We start from the raw sequence: 22,906 nt of genomic DNA on the forward strand, positions 1-22,906 counted from the left end.
TGTGTATGTTTCGGACTATCGTAAACATTTTACCCTCTCTCTCCGTATCTCTCATTACCTAGAAATTAGTTATCGATAGAGCTTGTGTATTTCAGGGATCACTGTTGATCCCTGCGAGGAAGATTTTCTCATACGCAAACATTTATGTGAACACATGAATGCATAAGAGTAAGATTCTTTCTCTCTCTCTCTTTCTCTCTCTCTTTTTAATTTCCAGGCATAGATATTCTTCATCAACTAGGCCTTGGAGGCAAAGATGTAAGACACTCCTCATCAGTGACTGCTGTACCATCATCATCGACACCACTACCTCGGGGGGTCCATTTCACAGAATCGGGTGTCATTTTAACAAATGATGGTTATATTGAGTCACCTCTCATGAAAGTTTTACCAGTCAACCTAGAACAGCCATTTGCAATCTTAATTGGGTTACAGTCACATAGAGTAAACAATGCATTTCTCTTCAGCATTAGAAGTAAAACTAGACTGCAATTAGGAGTACAGTTATTACCTAAAAAATTAGTGGTGCACCTTGGAGGAAAGCAGTCTGTGTTTTTCAACTACAGTGTTCACGATGAGCGATGGCACGCCTTGGCCATTGCCATTAGCAAACAAGTTGTCTCAATGTTTGTTGAGTGTGGAAAGAAATATTTTAGCCAAGAGACTCCTTTGGAAATTCAGACCTTTGATTCTAACAGTGTGTTTACCTTAGGAAGTATGAATAATGATTCTGTCCATTTTGAAGGAATAGTATGTCAGTTGGATATTATTCCTTCTGCAGAAGTATCTGCAAACTATTGCAGATATGTGAAACCGCAGTGTCGCCCTGAGGCAAGCCTTCTTCATACAACTGTCGTACCAGCTAAGGTATCGGAAAGCACTCCCTTCCCCAAAAGACTTGGTGAAAAAGTGCTGTCGGAGAACACACTTACCGAAGGCAGAAGCATTCTAGATTTCACAAATAATGATTCTGCAGCAGTGCGTAAACAACGGGGACACCAGATGTCAAGAGCTCAGTTGACTTCTCTTCATTCAGGGAATGCCTCTGCTGTCGATACTGTGAGTCATGGGATTCGAGCCAAAGAAATGATCACTGAGGTACTTACCCAGACAAATTTAAGCCTGCCGATGATGCATCATAGCCTCAATGAGGCAAGAACAAACAGCAAGGAGAAATTTAGTTCTCTTCTAAACGTGTCCGACAGTTTCACACGACATGATGATAAAGTAGCTCGTCTGTCACCATTTAAGAAGACATCGTCTCTTCTTCCACATTTAAAACAAGATACAATTACTAATCTCAAGAAGGCTATCACAGCCAATCTGCACACTAATGAATTCATGGAACTGCAACAGGTTTTGAACACGACCTTATACAGAATGACAGATGAGCCGTCTGTGGATAACCACCTTGATCTAAGGAAGGAAGGTGAATTTGACCCTGGTGCTACTTATCCCATCGAAAATAGCTATGAAACTGAGCTTTATGATTATTATTATTATTATGAGGATCTTAATACAGTGCTCGAAATGGAGAATCTAAGAGGGCCAAAAGGGGACACTGGACCTCCCGTAAGTTGTTGTTTTTAAAATATGTCTTAATGCGCTAACTTTACCATACATTTCAAAAAGAATTCTGTAGGCTGAACAATACAGAACAGATCAGATCCTGGCTACAGTGAATGAATTTATGGTTTCTATAACACGTCCAACCAGAATGCAACCCTGGCTCGTATACTGTCCTTTTATTTTTGGTTATTTTTATTGGCAGGCTGAAAAGTTTACTTAACTCTGGTAAAGTGGTGAGTAAGCTGTATGTCTTTCCTGTTCAGTTGAAATTCAACCAGGAATTCAACTGCTAAATATAGGTCAGCATTTTCTCTTAAAAAAAGAGAAAACATAGGCTTAATGCATAGTCAGGTTAAGGGAAGGATGTAAAAGCTGTAGTAGATGAAATAAAAATACTTTAAGTACATTATTAAACATACTTTCAGCAAAATGAATTAATTAAAACAGTATAACATTTTAGAGATAATTTTACAGTGACTTGTTGGGGGAAAAGCACTCTAATTGTCATTCTAAATGAAATATTTTAATTTCCATAAAGAGTAACATGTTTCATTATATCTTTGATGATATATCCAATTTATATTTATGGATTAATAAAAGCTCCATCTACCTCATACAAAAAATAGCCAGTCAGCCCATCAGTCCATTCAGTAGAAAAAAATGGCTAAGTCACTTATTTAATAATGCATAAACAAAACTATGAGCTAATAGATGGATTTTTTTTTGGCTCTGAAATTCTTTTGCTCTGTTGGTGCAATTACGAGTGAACGTTTGAAAATTTAAAAAATCATTTAAAACTCATTTAAAGCTATTTCAAATGACATTAGAAATATTATGTTGCCTTTTATATTTTTGAATACCTTGAAAATCAACTTACATGTCTAGAAAATTTTTTTCATTGTAAGCAGACTAAAATATAAAAGTAAGCAGACTAAAATATAAAAGTATTTCTTTATTTGATGAAAATAAAATTTGAGTCATTTGTTTAGCTCCAGAAACCACAGAATAGGAGATGATGCCACTTGTTTAGCTTGTGTTTCTTTCGTGGTTATTACTCAAAGTGATTTGATAGGTATTGAGCAACTCTTATTAGAGTGAATGTTTAAAGGTTTAAATAAAATCAGAAGAATATATTGTAGAGAAATAAACTCTTTTCAGCTATGACAATTACCAGCATATTCATAATGAAACTGAGCCACTGGGCAGGTCATATTAAACAAATAGTTATGGAAGCCATTTACTTTCTTCAGAAGAAGTCAGAGAGGAATATTAATCTCTTTTCTAAATCCGAGAATAATCATTTCGGCATTGGTAGGTAGAGCAATACCATTCAACAGATATTTACTTCGTCTGTGCTGTGGGCAAAGCAGAAACGCCAGTGTGTGTAACACAGTTGTCAGCTTACACTGCGATTATGGGGATACAGGAAGTGCATTTGTGGCTGTGTCTCATGGTAAAGTGAGACAGATGCCACTGAGAGATACCGAATAAGTGAATGGAAGACACATTTTCAAAGGTAAGAAAAATACTGCTTGAGGGGATCCCTATGAAAGATCACTGAAGGCTGAGCTGCTCAGGGTAGGTTCTTGTGGACAAAGTTAGTTAGAACCTAGGCCTCAAAGAATGGATAAGATTTTGGTAGGTGAAAGAAACTGGCATGTTCTTTATATACGAAAAACAGCAGTAAATGATAGAGCCAGGATTTTGAACCAGATTTTGTGCATCTAAAGCACAAACTCTTCTACAATGTTAGGCTGAATAATATTAGACAAACATAAGACCGAAGCTAGATGTGGGCAGGTTGTGGAGGCCTTAACTGTTAAACTGATAGTTCTGACTTTATCCTGTTCTCAGTGGGGAAGTTTGTAGGTTTATAAGCAGAGACCTTAATAGGGAAGTGGGTCTGGTAGCAGTCCCCAGAACAGACAGGAAGTTCCTGTTAGCATCTTGATGTTACAAGACGAGGGCATTATCTAGGGTGACAACAATGGAAATGTAAAGGGAAGGTAGGATTCAGGAGATACATTGAAGGAAGGTTTGGTGGAACTAGGAAATTAATTGGATAGACCAAGCAAAAAGGAAGAGGATTAAAAATGGCTCTAATGTTTCAAGCCTATGGATTGAGAGAATGACACCATTACTAAAATCAGTAATTAGGAGAGGAAATTGATTTTAGGAGAGGAAACCATGTTAAAACGTTTAAGGTGCTGTTGGCAATTCAGTAAGCTGTTGGAAAAGTTCAAGCTGAAATGAAGAAAAGAGGTCAAAGTAGGGGACATATTTTTGGACGTCTTCCCATCAGTATTTGAAGCTATAGAGTTGGATAATTTTCAAGGAAGGGATTTTGGCATAGAGTCAAGAGGCATCATGAGGAATATTTGCTTTGTGATTGCAGATGGGGAAAAACAGAAATGTGATAGAAGAGTCAGAGAGTTGGGAAATAAGAATAGAGTATACTGTCGTAAAAGCCAAAGATAAGAGTTTTGAAAAGACATTGATCAGCAGTGCCGAAAGCCTCAGAAGTCAAAGAGGATAAGGACTGAGAAAAAGTGGAGGAGATCCACTGGCTCTTCTGATGGGAAAGTCACTATCGAACTTTGGGAATCCTACTTCAGGATAGTCTTAATGGTAGATCGTAGAAGGCTAATGATGGAGTGAATGGTGATGAAATGATGAACTTGGTGCAGATTGTTCTTACTGCTTCTTGAAATGAAGTCTGAGGCCAGCCTAATTTTTCCTCTGTGAGCTCATGCAATTCTTTTGTTATCTTTGAAGGTCATTTCATTAAACCTGTTAGGTTCTGTATCCATTTTTTTTCCAGGAAACTTTTGATCTGAAGATTATTTTTACTTCATTATGGAAAAGTCTCCTTATATCCTCAGGTATTTTTCTTTTCCATTTTTCTATATCCTCCTTCAGGCACATCAACATGCATGTGTTAAATGTCCTTTGTGCTGACAGTACTTACTGTCTTCTCTGCAATCCTCTCTCTCTGATTGCTTTTTTCCAGTTCATTTTGTGTAAATTCGGTTCAGCTACTTCCATATCTCTTAACTGATTTTCAATTATAGTCACTTTTTATTTCTGGCATGGCTTTCGTCTGTAATTGCTTCTGTGTTGCCCTTTCATCTTTCTTAAGCTCTTCTGGCTCACACTTCATTACCTTGGTTATTTTTATCTCATAACTCACTGAGCTCTCTTTTTATAGAAAAATAGCATCGTGACAGTCTTTAATCTGTAGTGAAGAACACAACTGAACTTTTTCTCAGTTGCATGGAGTAATTCGTCTTCTGGTGAACGATTTTCATCTACTTTTAATTTATGTTTCTGTCCTCATACTTCCCTATCCTCTCAATACGTCTAGGTGCCTTGCTGGTTTCTTTCTGGTTATTACTTATTTTTAAAATAATGACGACGCTGTCTGGGCCACTATTCGTTTTAGAATAGTATGGGGAGAGGCAGAGGGAAGCAAGGTGGAGTGGTGCACAGCATCAGATTTAAGTTGCTGCCTTACACACTGTCTTTCCACATTGATTTTGTCCTCTGCCCAGAAACACATCTCTCATTTTCACTTGCAGTTTGTCATGAAGCCTTTTATATCACTCTGAGAAGTGATAAGATTTATGCTCTTGTCTTTTACCTCCTCTCATCACCAGAAATCTCCTGAGGTTAGGAGATTTGTTGTAGTTCGTAAAAATGATGGGTTTTCCCTCTTCACTTCTACCTGACTTAAACTCTTGGTTGTTTGAACTGGGTCTGTACAGGGTCATGAATTTTATCTCCTGTGTCTTTCCTATTCCCTTAAACATGACCATTATCAATAAAGGATTGCTGGAATGAACTTTCTGGACTAATAACTTTTAGATATCTGTAGCCTGTCCTAAGTTTGAGGTCTGAGGTTTTTTGCTTGTTTTTGTTTCTGGTCATCTCTCAGCATCTTTCCTTACTCCAAAGTTTCTCAGTATTTGGAAGATAATCTTCATATTTTGTGGTTTGTGGTTGTGGTCCTTTCCTTGTTTCATCAGAGATGATTTCTTCTTCTTTTGGTGTTTTTTTGTTTTCGGTGGGTTTTGAGGGAAGAAGGGTGGTCTTAAAATGTTCTCATTCTGCCATCTTTTACATAAATTCTCCAGTGAGCCTTTTTTAAAAAAATTAGATCATGTCACTTATCTGCTTAAACTCGTCAGTGACGGAAGAATAACACACTTAGAATAAACTAAAAGCTCTTTATCATGACCCTTGCAGTCACGTGTCCTCTGGCCCCTGGTACATCTGCAACCCCATTGTGTTCCACTTTTCCTTATCGCCACTACTGGCTTTCTTTTAGCTCCGTAAAAAGACTATATTTTTATTTCTTTCGTTTTACTCATGCCCTCATTCATTTTATTCTTATTTTCTGGAATTTTATTTTCTCCTTTTTCTTAACTCCTCTTCATTTTTTAGGTCTCACTTAGCCCTTCCTCAGAGAAGCTTTCTCTGATACCGCAGTATAAACTAGGTACGCTTTGTTGATCTCTCTCCATTGACCATTCTTTCCCTTCATGTCACTAATAAAAATGTATATTATGTGTTTGTTTGTTAACGTGTGTCTTTTTATCTCATTGTCAACTCCTGGAGAGTTGATGCTTACTAAAGTTTGTTGAGTGAGGGAATGAATGAATTGTAAAGGGAATTGTAGATGCAGGACTTCCAAGATTAGCTGACCAGACATTATTATCTCTTAGAACTGTTGGTCTACTGAATACATTTGTCTTAATATACATATATTACCCTAGTAATAATCATATTACCCTAGTAATAATATTACTCTAGTAATAACATTATGCTAACATTGAGTGCTTGTGCCCATGCATACCTTTTAAAAAAAAAACTGCTCTATAGTTTACTGGTTAAGTTTCCTGGTTATAGTTTACTGCTGTGTATCATAGTTACAGGTATTTTATATGTAACATCTTTAATGCTCACAATAACCCTGAAAAGTAAATTTTTATCATCAGTAGTTTAAAGGTGAGAAAACTAAGGCTTAGAAAAAGTAATTGACATGGCTAAGGTTGCTCAGCTGGTAAATGACTGAAGCATGATTTGACTCTAGTTTGGATTATTGCCATACCATTGCTCTTTTAATTGAAGTATACTTTCTCTTAATAACCTATAACATGACAGTTAAATGCCCTTCCTAGTATTTACTTTTATTTATAGAAAATAATTTTTTCTCGTCATGCCATATAAAATTACTTTCCTCCTCTGGTTTCTAGAAAATGTCTATTAGTAGTCAATTCACAAAGATTTGGAAATACAAAATTGTGAAGGCAAGTTAAAACTTATTTTTATTTATTGCTTATAAAAACAATTCAAATATTTTAATCACAGCATAAAGTGTATGTTTCCCCCCAGTATCTAACATGAACTCTAATGGTAACTGCTTTTTCAATGTCAATGGAGTACTGTTTTCTTTTGCCACAAAGTCATGTGGTAGGGCAACAAACCAAACTATTTTGTTTTAATTTTGCATTTAGTTTTCTTTTCTTAGTTCTTATTTTTGAGAGCTTTAAATCAGCAGCTGTAAAGTTCTGATGATAACAGCAGAACCGAAACTAATCTGAAAAGAATTTCAAGTTTTTTTAATAAGTGAAAGTCAAATTTTAATGGAAGCTAGTGATGTAATAATAGCTATCAAAATGCATGAGTGGCTCAGGAGGAAGAATGCCCTCAGTTTGGTGTTGAATAGAAATATTACTTTTCTCAGTATTAGGAAATACAGGAAAGGTTTTTATTAAGTTAGTGGATAGGAGAAGGAAAAAAGAAAAGGAAAATGTACAGTCTGAAATATATAAAGAGCATTAGAAAACTGCAAAATGACTGTAGTGTAGATAAAGGATGATGTTTCAAAACGAGAGATGCTGTATGTAAATGAGGCTCGTTGGGGTCATGCTCCTTGTTAACAGTAGGGCTAATCATCTTGACCTTGATGTGTCTAACTTCAAAGCTTGTACTGTTTGTACTGCAGAAACGAATGAATGTTTGTAAAATGGACTAGGAGTAGGCTCTGAAGAAACTGAGAATAATGCCATGTCAGCAGAATGTTCAGTAACAATTAAATGAATGATTGAATATATATTAACCATATCCTAAATCAACATTTATTCTTCCACAGTTGATAAAGTGAAAAAGATGACATAAGGTGTAATACGAGGCAGCAAAGTAGTAGTTTCCTATTTCTTATTTGATGTATTTCATCAGTTACATTTAAAGAACTCAGAATGCTTTAAAAATTGATCAGTTTTTGCTTTCATATTTTGTTTTTACAAAGCATTTAGCTCTGTTAGTGACCCCCTGGTATGCCGCACCTTGTGTAAGGCAGATTTATTACTGAACATACTAGAAGGGTCTCATTATAACAGTTTAACACATTACACAGATCCTTGGTATAAGTCTCCTAAAGAACAGAACATGGTCAGTGCTTTAATTTTTCAAGACAAGTCTTCTATTGCAGTGTGTTTGAAAAAACCTGTAGTTGTTGGACTCCAAACCCTAAATTGAATTCCTCCTTCAGTAGTAAAAGTAAATTTAGGTAAAAAAACAAAAAAAAACTTACCCACAAAACTACTAGTTATGGTCGCTGTAAAAACCAGATACAGTGGCCGTAACCGTAAGTCATAAACCTTCCTGCTGCCATTTCTGGCCAGATTAAAGAGGACGCTTGGGCTTCAGCTCTCACCCCTGCTGATTAGGGTGAGGGGCTTCATGTTATTTTAAAATCATCATCAGCTGGCAACAGAGGACTGAAAAAAGAGCCCTGGAGTGAGGCTCTTAATAGACTTGGGGGAAAAGCTGTGTCTGTCACCATGCCTAACATCTTGGCATTTGTTTTCCAAGGGTCCTCCTGGCCCACCAGGTATCCCGGGTCCATCAGGAAGGAGGGGCCCACGGGTGAGTAGATGAGCGCCGTTTCTCCCTTGCTGTTAGCATTGGTCACTTTCCGGTGTGTGTTCCCTAGTATTGTACAGTTTGTGCTTCCTTTGGAAACCTGCCTGGACCTTCAAACTTAGCCCTACCTTTTGCCAATTCAAAAAAACTTAGGAATACATGTCACTAGTTTGAGTATGAACCCCCAGCCAAAGCATTCTCTGTGAACATGCTCAAGAAAGATGATCAGATTTGTAGATCAGTGGCTGATCTGGTGCTACTTGTAATATTATTCTCAGTTATAAAGTGACCTCATCTGTGGTTGATAGTCCAAAGTGGGGTTCATTTGCTTTGGGAAATGAAGAAGAGTGGGCTGCCTTAAAATAGTGCATTCCTGGATTACATAGTGGAAAATATTGGAGCTATAAACTAGCAAAATCATTGTCCTGAGGAAAAAAGCTGCCTGAAGGATAAGCAGTATTCCCCACATTACACAGTTCCAACAGTAAGATTTATCGTGGTGTTAGAATTAGTTCCTTTCAGACCTAAAAAATAAATGTGGACTTTTACTAGCAGAAATTCTTCAAAGCACTGGAAAAAGAATTGTGATGGTTATAAAGACAAACGTAAATACAATAGATAATTCACTGTCTTTCTATCTTGATTTTTATTTATCATACAAATGGTAGAATGAAAAATTGCCCTGAAATATTACTTTCCATTGTCCATTTTTACATCAAGTTCTTGTCCATATGAGGCAGAAGATGAATGCTTGCTGGGCTCTAGCTGTTTACCATTTCTTTCCTTTCTGTAAACTTAATGACCTGGCACATTCTTCCCAGAGTGTCTTCTGAACCTTGCCTGCTCTCCTTTAGCCAGGAAATCATTTGTCCCCCTGCCTCTCTGTCCGGAGACCCTGGATCCTACTTTTCTGAGGGACTGAGTTCATTCATCTTTGCACTGATTCCACCCCCTCTCCACTGCTAATGCCCTCTTCTCCCATAGTATGTCCTTTTTCTCTCCCTAGATTTCATCTTAATTGGCAACAACCAGAAACTTATCTTTTTTTTTTAAATCCCTTTGACTGATACTAATTTTTCCTGAAATTAATATCCTTGCTCACTCTTGCACTACTGAGCACTGTGAAATAATACTTTATGCCCATTGCCCCTACATCGATGTCGAAACTCATTTGTTAATCATTATAAATTTTTCCAGCTAATTTATTAATATTTATTTTTGAAGGCTACAGAAATGGGATGTCATGAAATCTCATTTTTTTTCCCCTGTGTTTTAATCTTGCTAGATAGCCTTTCAATGTTTGCATTGCTGGCACCCCTCTCCTCTCTGAAACACAATTCTTTACTAATTCAGAATTGAAAAGACAGATAAATAGAGAATTATTAACTGTTTATGTGTTAAGATAAACGTATAGCTGAAGAGTACAGGGGTGGGAACCAAACCCAAATGGGTTTAGGAGGCCTGGAAACCTGGAAGGCTTTCTGGAGATGACTCTTAGTTCTACTTGTTGGTTGTGTGAACCTAAGTTTCCTCATTTATAAATGCGAGTAAATAACCAATGTGCAGGATTGTTACAAAGATTAGTAATTTTAGAAAAAGCATTACTTGCACATAGTATGTATTCAGTAAATAGAAGCAATTATTAAATTCAAATTAACAAAGACTCATTGAGAGGCCATTATGTGCTAAGTATGATACTGATAATATTTTAAAAAACTGTCTTTTCAAAGAATTTATAATCCTGGAACTTTATAGCACATGTCATAAGGAAATTAAAGTAGCAATGAAATATTTAAATAACAGAACAGTATAAGAAATGTCCCAAGGCAATTAATTGCAAGTGAATTTTACATGCAGCAAGTTCTGTGGAAGTTAGTAGGAAAGAGAAATCACTTCATGCTGGTGTAGCCAGGATTTAACAATGAGATAGGATCTCTGCTGACGCTTGAGGAATGATTTGAACAGGTAAAGGGGGGCAAGGTTAAATGATGTTAAGTCTTTAAGGCATCTATCGCAGCATAATTAAAAACCCAAGTGCAGAAAGGATTACCACATGCAGAGAGGAGAGTAAACAATTGCACTTTATTTTTAGGCTTCTTAGTCTGCACAGCTTTTAGAAGTAGTGCTAAGCAATGTGACTGGACATAGGGGTGGTTAAGAAGGGACGTGAACAACAACACCTCAAGGTGGTGTTTTGAAGTGAAAAACGAAAACCACAGTTCTGCTCTATAATTAATGTCTTTTCCAAGACTGAAATATCCAAGATCTCGGAAAAGTTAAAGACCTTGGTAAAATAATATATTCATTCTAATGAATTATGTTATATAATATTTACTTGAATGTTATAATAAACACTGTTATTTGTATCTCGATCTCTTCTAAGAATGATCTGACTCTTTTACCATTTGTAGGGCATCCCAGGGCCACATGGAAATCCTGGGTTACCTGGATTACCAGGTCCAAAGGTGAGTGATTACTAGTGAGTATCACATGATTTTCCTGACATTTTTAAGGAAGGTCTTTAACTTTTAAAGCCTGCCTTAGGATACTGAGGATCTCTCCAGAGCATGATTCTTCAAGAAGATTATCGTAGCCTGGCCGAGAGCCAGGTCCCTCTGAGAGCCCATCTCACTTGGGTTTATATAGATAGTGGCGATGTCAACCACCTGCCTGCTTTGGTATTCCAAAGTCTTTATTGTCACAAAATGATGGCAATATACAGAAACCTCTGAAATACACAGATTGTGATTTGAATGATTTTCCTTAACTCAGGGCCATTTTGATACATGAATAAGTGATATTTTATTTCCTCTGTGTATTTCCCGGTTCCACGCTTCCCTAGTATTTTCCCTTGAAAAAGGATCTGTGAGGATAATGCTTATAGGATCATATTTTTATAAAAACAACTAATCTGAAAGCCTGTGTGTGTGTATGTGTATATATATGAGCGTACCTAGCGCTGTATGGGAGGAGCATGATCGATAATTGTGGGTAGATAGTAGTATGAATATAGAAAAGAAGAATGGAAGAATATCTACCAGGCTGGTTACCTTGAGAGGAGGTACGGAAGTGGAAAGATAATTGAATTTATATACATACACACGCACATACACAGATAAGCATTAGAGTTTTGGTTGCCAGTAACATCATGAATATCTCAGGGTCATTAATAATAATAAAAATAACCACTCAGAGTATTAATTACCCCACTCAGAAGTAATCATATAGATGTAATCATATGGATTAAGAAAGGACAGAGGTCAAGAACACAGGTGTTTTGGAGGCTAAGTGACTTGGGTTCAAGTCCTAGCCCCCTTGATGTGTATGACAAGAAGCCAAGTACTTGCTTAGCTACTTTTAGCTTCGCTTCTTCTCCCAAACAGGGAAGATCATAGTATGTCTTCACAGGGCTGGGGTGCAGGCTCAATAAATGTGAGCAAAGCTTGAAGGGTTACTAGTGCTAACATGTCATAAGTAGTCTCATTATTATTGATAAGTAGTAATGACAGCAGATCATTTAAATCTGAATTTCTCTAACTTTCTTATCGCTGTCAACATATTTCTGAGTTAAAAAAAAAAGGCTCAGAGAGGAAAAAGGCTTTTAAATAAAATCTAGATGTATAACACAGCGAGAAGAGACAAGTGACTTCTAAAGAAATTAGAAGTTCATTTTTAAACCTGTGATAGCCCAGCCCTTCATGCTTTTGTCTGGGGACTTAAAGGATGTTTAGACTAGGGAAAGGTTAAAGCTATGAAGGGCCAGCTCCAGGTTCTCCACAGAGCTGAAGTTCTGGGGGGCTCACCGTCCTGCTGACAGCCTCACTTCCACAGCAGGAAGGAAGACAGGACAGAGGGGGAGTTTCCACCAGGCTTGTGCTGTCCTCCCCTTCCCCGGCCTCAGCCAGTAGGAAACAGCTACACAAAACAAGTGAAAGGCATGGAGGAAAGGGTGAGGAGAAACGGAGATGCAGAGAGTGAAAAGCCTTTCCTTGAACTGACGTCTTAAAATGCGTATTCTTATTCAGGAGAAAATACTTGAGAAAATGACAAACTTTGTATCAAAAATTATCATTGTCCCAAGATTAAAAACAGGATTTTTTATTTTTCAGTGTTGACTAGTATGAATGTGTCTAGGTAAAATGATCTAGGAGAGATGAAAATTTGAATCTCATGATTTTTCTTTATATTCCACACTGATAAATATAATACTAATTTTGACTATAGCTATTTACCAATGATATATTTTTGTGAACCCATATATGAGAGAATTCAAAAACTCTACTTTTAATTTGCTAGCAACTAATTAAACCTCTTGGGAATGTAATCGTATGGATCTGTTATTAGGCTTTAATTCATGTTTAATAATTTGATAACCATGTTCAAAACAGCCAAAACTGACCATGATTTGTTTTAACTGCACATGTTTGTGGAGGACATTAGATTGTGACAGGTGTTAAAAATTACCTCTATGTCTTAAATGCATCAACTAAATCTTATAGTGTATGGTTTGTCGAAACCAATTTTCGTAGAAATTTAACATGCACTTTAAAGTAATCAAGATTAATAGAACATTCAAGGATTATACTTTATAGTCCTTACATTTATTCAAGACAGTGCAATAAAAAGGCAGATTTCATGCTCTTGAACAATACATTCTGACATGTAATCACAGGATTTATTTTCCTTCAGTGAACAAAGATTACATGTAAATTAAGGGGTTTTAGAATATAAAGACAGTTTCAGCATTTTTCTTTTTTCAGTTATTGTTTAGCAAGAATAATATAGAATTATTGACCTTTAGGAAAATTGTATAAGGTCAACTTGTCACCTGCACAACAAGTCATCTCCACTTCTCAAAAGGGGTTACCTGAACCTATGATAGAGAGCAAATCAAGGCAGCTGCAAGTTTGGAAAGGTTTAACTGAAATGGAAAATGCAATGCATTATGGAACCCTAATATAGGCATATTTGGATTAATGTGCTTTATAGAAATCGTTAGAACTAAAAGAGCCCTTACATGAGTTAATGATGGGAAGCACGTAACACTCCTGGTAGAATACTCGTGCATGGGTGACACTTGAGAAAATATTAATTCTTCCAAAAAAAAAGAACTGCTTATGAGGTAACTAGGCTAATTGGAAATGCAACTTTTACTGAAAATACCATATTTATTATTTGTTAAATAAGCAAAAACAGTCTTGTGGTTCTTACGAATGAAAGTACCTTAAGATAGTCTTATAAATAGAACATATTTCTATACTATCTTAAAGTTTATGAGAATAAAGCTTATTTTGCTAAAATACTCTAGATTAATGCAAAAACTAACCCATTTTATTTTGTTACGCTTTTACAGTTGAGTTAGTATTTATCATAAAGGACAAAAAGTGTAAACTGATCTTTGGTAGTTCTCAACTCTGTTCAGGCAAAATGAGTTCTCACATACAAATTTGTCTTCCTTAATAGATTCTTTGTTAGTTTTTAATGAAAAAGAATATATGTATGTATATGCATGACTGAGACATTGTGGTGTACACCAGAAATTGACACATCATAACTGACAGTATTTCAATTTAAAAGAAAAAAGATTCTTGGTCACTTAGATGCGGGGACCAATCTTATTCTTCTTTACCTCTGTGACTAGCCCAGTGCCCAGCGTGTGTTGGGCACCCAGTAAATGTTAAACTAAACCAATAAGCCAATTTAAGATTAATAGCAAGGCACTGGCATCGTTAGGGAAAGAGAACTAGCTGATTATGCATCTGATATCTGACAACTATTTTACATAGGGCATTTATTCAGTCTCAATTAAGAATATGATTCAAAGTAGGCTTTATTACCTTCTGCTTTGCGCAGAAGAAAACATACTCAGAGAGGTAAGTACTTAACGCAGGTAACACAGAGGTAACTGGTATCAGAATTGGATCTGTTTCACTCTTTCCCTTACAGCAGTTTGTCTCTCCTGACATAGTGAGGCGTTCATTTATAAAACAGCATCTTAAGGGGGAAAGGTGGCATTTGGGGCAACCTAATGGAATTTAAAGAGTTTCTGAATTCATTTAATAATAGTAACAAAATGTGTCCATTCCAAGCTTCCGGCTTACCCTGTGGATACTGGTAATAACCTGTAAACCCCATGAAGAGTGAAACTGTGCTCTAGTCCCTCAGAACTGTGTTGTTAAATTGTTAAAATAGCAGAATGCCACACAAAAATTTAGTGGATATATAGCAATTTTTTCAGCATTAGTAGGACTAAGTGCTTTAAAATAGAAAAAGACTGTTGAGCTCTTTTAGCTGAAATCATTAACTGGAATCAGGAAACTAATGGTAGAAATATTGCCTTTCTAAAAAAACACAAAGTAAATTCTATTATTTGCTAGAGAGAATGACTTTCTTCTTGCCACCAAATTGCCATCTAGGTCCACAGTTTATCATATTTTATCACATTTATTTATTTAATGAACTTTATATGCAGCATAATGGAAATTTTTATTACTATTAAACACATGATCAATTATTCAGCAGCTCTTTGGCCATAGTAATGAGTGCAGAGTCTAGATTTTCAGTCTACTCTAAATGTTTAATTCTAGTCCGGGCAATCTGTGTCCAGGTAGTTCCTTTCCCAAAAATGCTTCTTAAAGGCACCCCTTCCCACAGACATTCACAGCTTACATTGCTTTAGTCAAGTTCAATAATTCCTTCAAATTTAATCCAATTAAATGAAGACCTCTGATAAGCTGCAATAACAATGTCCTGTTAGTAATAGTAAGTGAAATGTTATTAATAATGTTAAATATTAAATCCCAAAGAGTATAACTTAGTGCTATATTCTATTCCTGGTTTTGACCCTATGTTCCCATGTCTCCATTATGTATTTCTTTTAAAGTCCCATTTTCTTTGCATGTGAATTAAATAAATACATTGTGTATAGATGCTGACCCATTCTAAGAATTTTTTTACTGAATCAAAGTGCTACGAAAAATTTTCAGTCCATTGTTCTGAAAATGTAAAGAATGATACAATGCTGAAGACTGAGGTGCTCCTATTATTCTAAAACATAGGGATGTTTTTATAAAGGACCAGCCAAAATCATATCCTTTCCTTTGATTCTATGCTTGTGGTTTCACGGTTAAACTATGACAAATGGATTAAAAGATTCTTCCTTCTAGCTATCAAAGGCTGTTAGGGTTGTATCAAAAGGATTCAGGGGCCAATTTGAAAAGGCTTTCACTAGCCAAAGATTGGTGTAATTTGAGCATCATTAAAGATAATAACTGTAGTGGATTGAATCATATTGTCTCTAAATCCATTTTATAATGATGCTAAAAACAGACAAACCCTCATTGATCACCTGTAGAGGATTCTAAGGAATTACATCTATGAGATTGTCAAATCCTCTGACACCAACTGAATATTCAATTCAGTTCATTTCTGACACCACTCCAAGTTAGTGTCAAATTCTGCAGATTTAAGGGCTCAGTACCACAAGACTCCCCACACTTGAGATGCCAGCAGAAGATGGGTTGCCAAGGCTGCTCACTTCTGCCTGGCTGACTACATGTTCAGGGATTCCCACAATCTCTTCCTTTCCCAAGTTTGATATTTTGCTAGAACAGCTCACAGAACTCAGGAAAACACTTGAATTAGGTTTACCAACTTATTGTAAAAAATGCAACTCAGAAGTAACTAAATGGAAAAGATGCATAGGGCAAAATATGGAAAGTGGAAGCCCAGAGCTTCCATGCCCTTTCCAGGTGCATCATCTTCCCAGCACATCAGTGTGTTCACCTGCCTGGGAGCTCTTGGAATATCCTTGTTGAAGAGTTTTTGTAACCCAGTCTCTACCACTTCCTCCTCTTCCTAGAGGTGGAGGAGGGAATGGGGCTAAATTCCTACCCTCTAACATTTGTTTGCTTTCTGTCCTGAAGCTATCTAGCTCCCCTTCTCCAGTCATTTCATTAGCATAAACTCAGATGTGGTCAAAAAGGACTTGTTAAGAATAACAAAAGATACGCCTGTGACTCAGGAAATTCCAAGGATTTTAGGAGCTCTGTGCCAGAAACTAGGGGCAAAGACCAAATATATATTTTTATTTTACCACAATGTCATTATTTTGAAAAATGGTAAATAGAAGAAAAACAAAGGGAAAGAATACAACTTTTTTTATGAAATTGTCTTGCTTTTTTTTTTTTTTTTTTTTTTAATGGAATTGTACCTTAGGACAACCAAATAGCTGATGAAGGGAAGTTTCTCTTTACAGAAAAGCTAGCAAATGAAGAAAGAATGCTAGAACTAAAAATCTCATTTTTGCAATCCTGATGAAGAAAAGGTTGAGAAACAATAAAAAAAAAAAAAAAAATCTGAGGAAGTCCGAAGGCCTTGAGGCAGGGGGCTGCTTGGCAGTCTTTGAGGCATAGAGGTAAGTAAGTGGTAGGAGATAGATGATGAGATAGCAGGAACCAGATTAAGTCAAATTTGTAGGTAAGGATTTTGGTTGAATTTTAGTCTGTGTTGGATATTCGTTGGAGAGTTCTAAGTAGAAAAAGACATGCAGTTTATGTTGTGGGGGAATAGTTCTGGCTGTCACAGAGAATGGATTGGTGAAGGGAAAAGGCAGAAATAGGGGTCCCAGTTTGGAGATGACTTCTCTGGTCTACCCCAGCTCTTGCCATGGGTGAGGATGGCGTGGACCAGAGTGCTAACAGTGGAGATGTTGTGAAGTGGTTGAAGTCTAGATGTATTTTGAGGTACAGTCAACATAATTGCTGACAGGTTACATATATTAGGGAGAAGAGTCAAAGGTAATCTAAGGCTTAAGCAGTTAAACAGCTGGAACGGTGGGAGTTACCATCTACTGAAATGAGGAGGAACGTGATTTCAGGTTTTTATTTGTTTGCTTTATTTTTGCCTGGGAGGAAATCAAGAGTTTTATCAGTGTTTTCAGGGAACCAACTTTTGGCTTTGTTAATTTTTTTCTGTGGACTGTTGAATATTTCATTGATTTTTAGCTCTATTCTAATATAATTATTTAAAGCTGTGAATTTCCCTCTAAGGACTAATATAACTGTGACCCAAAATTTGATATGTTGCATTTTAATTATCATTCAAGTTGAAATACATGCTTTCTTCTTTACTCAAGAGTTATTTAGAAATACATTGTTTTGTTTAATGTCCATCAGTTACAAGCTTTCCTAGTTACCTTATTGTTGGTGGTTTCTAATTTGGTTCCATTGTGGTCAGAGAGCACACAATGGGAGTTTAATCTTTTAAAATTTATTGAGGCATTTTATAGCACAACATGTGATCTGTCTTGATAAATATTCACATGAACTTAAACAGATTATGTATATGGTATTTGTTGGGTGTAATTTTCTATAAATGTCAAATAGATTATGGTGGTTGGTGGTGGTGGTCAAATATCTAGTTGTTTCATTAATTATTGAGGAAAGTGTTTTGAAATATCCAGCTGTGATTTTGGATTTGTCTATTCATTTAGCATTTAGGGAGTGTTTGGTTAGTGTCTGCTCCATGTATTTTGCAGCTCTTGTGTGATGCATGTGTATTTAAGGATTGTTATGTCTTCCTGATGAACAGACCCTTTTATCATCAAATGTCTCTCTTTATCTTTAGTAATATTCCTCTTCTTAAAGTCTAATTTGATAGTGATAGAGCCACATCAGCTTTTTTATGCTTATTGTCTGCCTGGTATATATATGTCTTCTTCTCACTTATCTATATTTAAGTTGCACCTCTTAGAGTCTTTGTCTAGTTGGGTTTTACATGTTTATCCAGGCTGATAATCTCTGATTTTTAACTGGAGTGTTAAGTCCATTTACATTTGGGTAATTTTGGTATGATTGCATCTCAGTCTTCTGCACTGTCATTTCTTTGCCATTTATCCCATATATTCTTTGTTCCTTTATTCCTTTTTTCTACCTTCTTTTGGGTTAATTAAATATTGTTTATTATTCCATTTAATTTCTCTATTGGCATTTCAGCTGTATCTCTGATTGATTTTAGTGATTGCTCTAGGGATTGCAATATGCATTATAACTTACTGTAGTTTGCTTAGAGTTAATATGGTAACACTTCAGGTAAAATATAAGACTCTTGTTATGATTATGTTTACTTGCTCCCCCCATCCTTTATGTTTTGTTGTCATTTATTTTATACCTATTCATTATAAGCCCAAGAGTACAATGCAATAATTTCTGTACTAAGTAATCAGTGTTTTAAGGAAATTAAGAGAAGAAACAACAAGGGAGTTACTCATATTTCCTCATTTATTTTTATTTCCAGAGTTCTTTATTCCTTCCTGTAGATCTAAGTCTATCTAGTGCCACTTCTCTTTAGCTAGAAAAAATTCCTTCAATATTTCTTGGAGTGCAGTTCTCCTGGTGATGTTTTCCCTTACTTGAAATTTATTTTGTCTACATGTTTTTGAAGGATAGTAAAAAAAAAAAAAAAAAAAATTAATAGAGTATAAAAATCTTTGAGAATGTTTTTCTTTCAGCACTTTAAAGATGTCTATTGTTCTCATCTTTTGGCCTCTATTGTTTCTGATGAGAAGTTAGTCATTATTCACATTGTTATTCCCCTCAATAAAATGTGTCGTTTTTCATGTGATGCTCTTGATGTTTTTCTCTTTGGCTTTTAACACCTTTACTATGATGTATATAGAGGTGGTTTCCCTTAGATATTTCTTATCTGGGCTTCACTAAATGTTTTATATCTGTAAAAAAAAAATTTTTTTAAACAAATTTGGAACATCTTTGGTCATTATTTCTTCAAATAATCTTTCTGTCCCATTATTTCTCTCCTCTCCTTCTGGGATTCCATTTACAAGTATGTTAGGCCATTTAATATTGCCCCACAGGTCACTAGATCTCTATTCATTTTTTACATGTATTTTTTTCCTCTTCTTCAGATTAGATAATTTCTATGGATCTGCCTTTAATTTCACTAACCTGTACTTCTGGCTTCTCCAATATAGTGTTAATCTCCTCCAGTAAATTTTTTATTTCAGATAGTGTATTATCAGTTCTAGGTTTTTTCTTGGCTCTTTTTATATAGTTTTCATCTGTCTGCTGATATTTGTCTGTTCATTCATCGTGATCATGTTTTCCTTTAAGCCCTCAAACAAATTTATAATAGTTAATAAAATCCTCAATTACTAATTCCAACATCTAGGTCTTCTTGGGGTTGGGTCTGTATTGACCCCCCCCCTTTTTTTTTAACCTCAGATCAGATTTTCCTTTTCTTTGCATGTCTAGAAAAATTTGATTACATACTGGATTTTTGGATAATATGTGGATCTTTAGCTTCTGTTATCTTTCTTTTAAATCCATTGGAGACTTGCTTTTGTTCTGTAGGCACGTAAATAACTGGCTCGTCATCTTAAAATTATGCAGGTTTGGAAACTTTTTTTAAAAGTTTTCAACTTTTTTTTAAAAGATCTAATTCAGTTTTGCTCAGTGTTAGTGCAAGTCTATTAGTCTGAGAATATAGTATTTGCTTCTAGAGTATAGCCCTTCCTCAATTTCAGTGTAAAGGTGTTTACCAAACAATTTACCATGTTCCTCTAAAGTGATGTGGCTCGAACACTGAACTATTTATCCTGTAGTGACCAGAGGCTGAAATTTATGGTCAGTTCTTTCCGCCTTTCAGTTACTGCCTTCTGCTGAGCTTTTTGGAATCTATCTCATGAAAGCACAAGTCAGGATTAGCCAAGAATTGAAAAAAATCTATATTCAAGTTCGGGGGGAGGCTTGCTTCCTTGCTTTCCTTTCTTCCTTTCTTTTCTTCTTTTCTTCCAATTTTCTCCCTCAATTTACAGTCATTCTGGTAGCCTCATACTCTGTCCTCTGATACCATTGGACAAAATGTTTATGGTTTTCTGCTAGAATTCTTGCCACTTTGTGTAACCTGGAAAGTGTCTTTAGGAGAAAAGCTGTAAGAACGTATGTTACATCAGTGTGGTTTCTTCTTTCAACAGTTGAATCTTCTCTAGTCCTGTTTTCTATTGCTCTCCCATGCATTCAGATAGTTGTTTTATGTATCTTGTCTTGAGCTTACAATTGTAATCTGCAGGAGGATTAGTTGTATACATGCTAGTCTGCTACTGCCTGAACTAGAATTTCCAAGAGTTCCTTTTTGATCATATTCAATTTGAGATGACTATTTTAATATCCAAGTGGAGGTATGAAAAGGGTTCAGGGGAGATACCATAGTTAAAAATGTACATTTCAGAGTCATCAAATTCCAGTTTATATAGAATTTAAAGCTTATGGAATTGGTGAAGTCACCTGGGCAATCAGTGTAGACAGAAATGGCTCAGGACTGAGTCTTGGGGTACTTCAGAGTTTAGTATATGAAGAAGATAAACTAGCAGTAGGAACTGAGAAAGAATGACCAATGAGGTAGAACAGTAGTAGGGAAAAAGCCCGTGTAAAGGAGGTCCAAGAGAGAATGGGAGGAGAGGAAGTCTTCTAGTTAACGTAGACAACTTTCTAGAAGTTTTGCTCTAAAAGAGAATAGTATAATGGGGCAGAGAGATGTGAAGAGAGATGTGGGCTCAAGGAAAGTTGTTTTAAGATTGGCAAAATTAGTGTATTTACTTGGTGATGGCAATTATTTTAGAGAGAAGTTAAAATTAAAATAATGTAGGGAAGATAGTTCACCAATGATGTCCTGGTGAGAAATCACGGTGTATTTGGTTATTAAGGCAGAGTATTTTGGAACACATTTAGGTGAGGTAGTGAATTTGGTTATGAGAACTTGTGAAAGTTGAAAGCAGGATAACCAGCTGAGAGTGAAGAGAGAGAAGTTATGAAATAATCATCTATGAAAATGGGAAAGTGAATTGACTAAGGCAATTATTGGACAAATCAATGTAAGAAGTCTTGAATTTCAATTGAGATTTGTCAGCATGATTGTTTTCTCTTAATCACATTTACCTGCTAAGGGCAGGGGCAGAGTAGGTAGAGAGTTTATATTTAAGAATTTCCAGGTAAGATCATAAAACTGGAGGAGAAAGAGTTGGTGGCATCATTTACGTATTCAAGGAAGCGATTATAAGACACTGGTATTTAAGCTGGCTAGGGATGGGCAGTGAGGCCACGTGGGGATGAGAGAGCGCATATGTAGTGAGATCACTTATTAGCAGTTCCAGTGGATCTAATACTTATTAAAATTGTAAGGGCTTAGAGAGAATGGGCTAAAAAGATAGGAAGTATTGGTTAGAGAGTATAATGCTTAAAATTGAGATTATGGAGCTTGTGTAATGTTATTATTGGTAATATTAAAGCCAAGAATATTCAAGTTATACTACCTCAAGATCATGTCGTTTAGTGTTTCCTTTATGGAACTTTCCCAATTTAGCTCATTCATACAGTGAATTTTTTAATTCCAAATTCTTTTTATTAAAATTTTGCTGTCCCATCAATAATTCATTTAAGAGTTGCATTCTCTGCTTTTCAAGATGGCTATAATTGTAACATTTATTTTAATAATGATTATCTTTAGTTCTATTATTTTTAGTGCTAGCTACTAACATCTGTATATCTATAGAGATTTTAATCCTTAATCTTTCAAGCTAATCTAGGTAGGTATTATTATTCCCATTTCACAGAAGAGAAAATTCAAGTTTAGACAGATTAAATGATTTGTTTAGTCTTTTCACTCTAAATCCCAATGCTCTTTCCATTATATTGTGGGACTATAATCTGATAAATCTGTTCTAACATCTTAATGGGCCTAATACCTTAGGGAGTTTTTCTGCTTAGGCAGAGGGCCTTCTAGGGATCCGTAACAGTCTAAAAGAGCTACTCTGATAATGATGATTTTAGATCTATAACCGATCAGTGAGGTAGGTGGGATTTTTGTCATCCTTTGAGTAATAAATTATAGGCAAATTCCTTTTCCTCTTAGTCATACTAAAAAAGGATATATAGTTCCTTTAATAAAAATCATGTAGGAGTAAGTAAAAGTATTGAAGGTCAAATTCAATTATGATTAATTAGTTAATGAAGATTATTTTTAATTCCAAGGAGGTTATGAAAAGTCAATGAAATGTGGCTAAAACTGTATCAGAAATCACAGAATTAATACAAAATGAGGGGAAAAGTAAGTGAAATTTTGGATTGTTCTACTTAAATTTAAGCCCTAGTTTGACATTTCAAGCAAAGTTGGCGTGTTAAATAATCTCTGACCCATACATTTTATACTGGCCAGGTTAAAAGCATTTTCTTCATGCTGACTTAAGTTTCTGGTTCTAGAACATGAGTTGATCATTTACCTCAAGCATATTTGTGTGGCAGTAAAAAGCCACACAAATTAGACATGTATCTCTTTAAATTTGTCAAGATGTAGAAAGCTTGTGAATAAGAAAAATCTGTCTTTACATTTAATTTTA

At 35.7% G+C, this 22,906-nt stretch overlaps 1 protein-coding gene across 4 annotated transcripts in view; it reads left to right on the forward strand.

Annotated features, from left to right (window-relative positions):
- COL24A1 (collagen type XXIV alpha 1 chain) overlaps window positions 1-22,906 on the forward strand; it is a 313,443-nt gene that overhangs the window by 26,487 nt on the left and 264,050 nt on the right. For all 4 annotated transcript variants that reach the window (XM_031465514.2, XM_064493377.1, XM_064493376.1 and 1 more), the window contains 3 exons: window positions 218-1,572; window positions 8,446-8,499; window positions 10,908-10,961. In XM_031465514.2, coding sequence (XP_031321374.2) covers window positions 218-1,572; window positions 8,446-8,499; window positions 10,908-10,961 — 1,463 coding nt within the window. The remainder of the gene's footprint in view (window positions 1-217; window positions 1,573-8,445; window positions 8,500-10,907; window positions 10,962-22,906) is intronic.

The sequence above is a fragment of the Camelus dromedarius genome, chromosome 14 (assembly GCF_036321535.1).
Source record: "Camelus dromedarius isolate mCamDro1 chromosome 14, mCamDro1.pat, whole genome shotgun sequence".
Taxonomy (NCBI): domain Eukaryota; kingdom Metazoa; phylum Chordata; class Mammalia; order Artiodactyla; family Camelidae; genus Camelus; species Camelus dromedarius.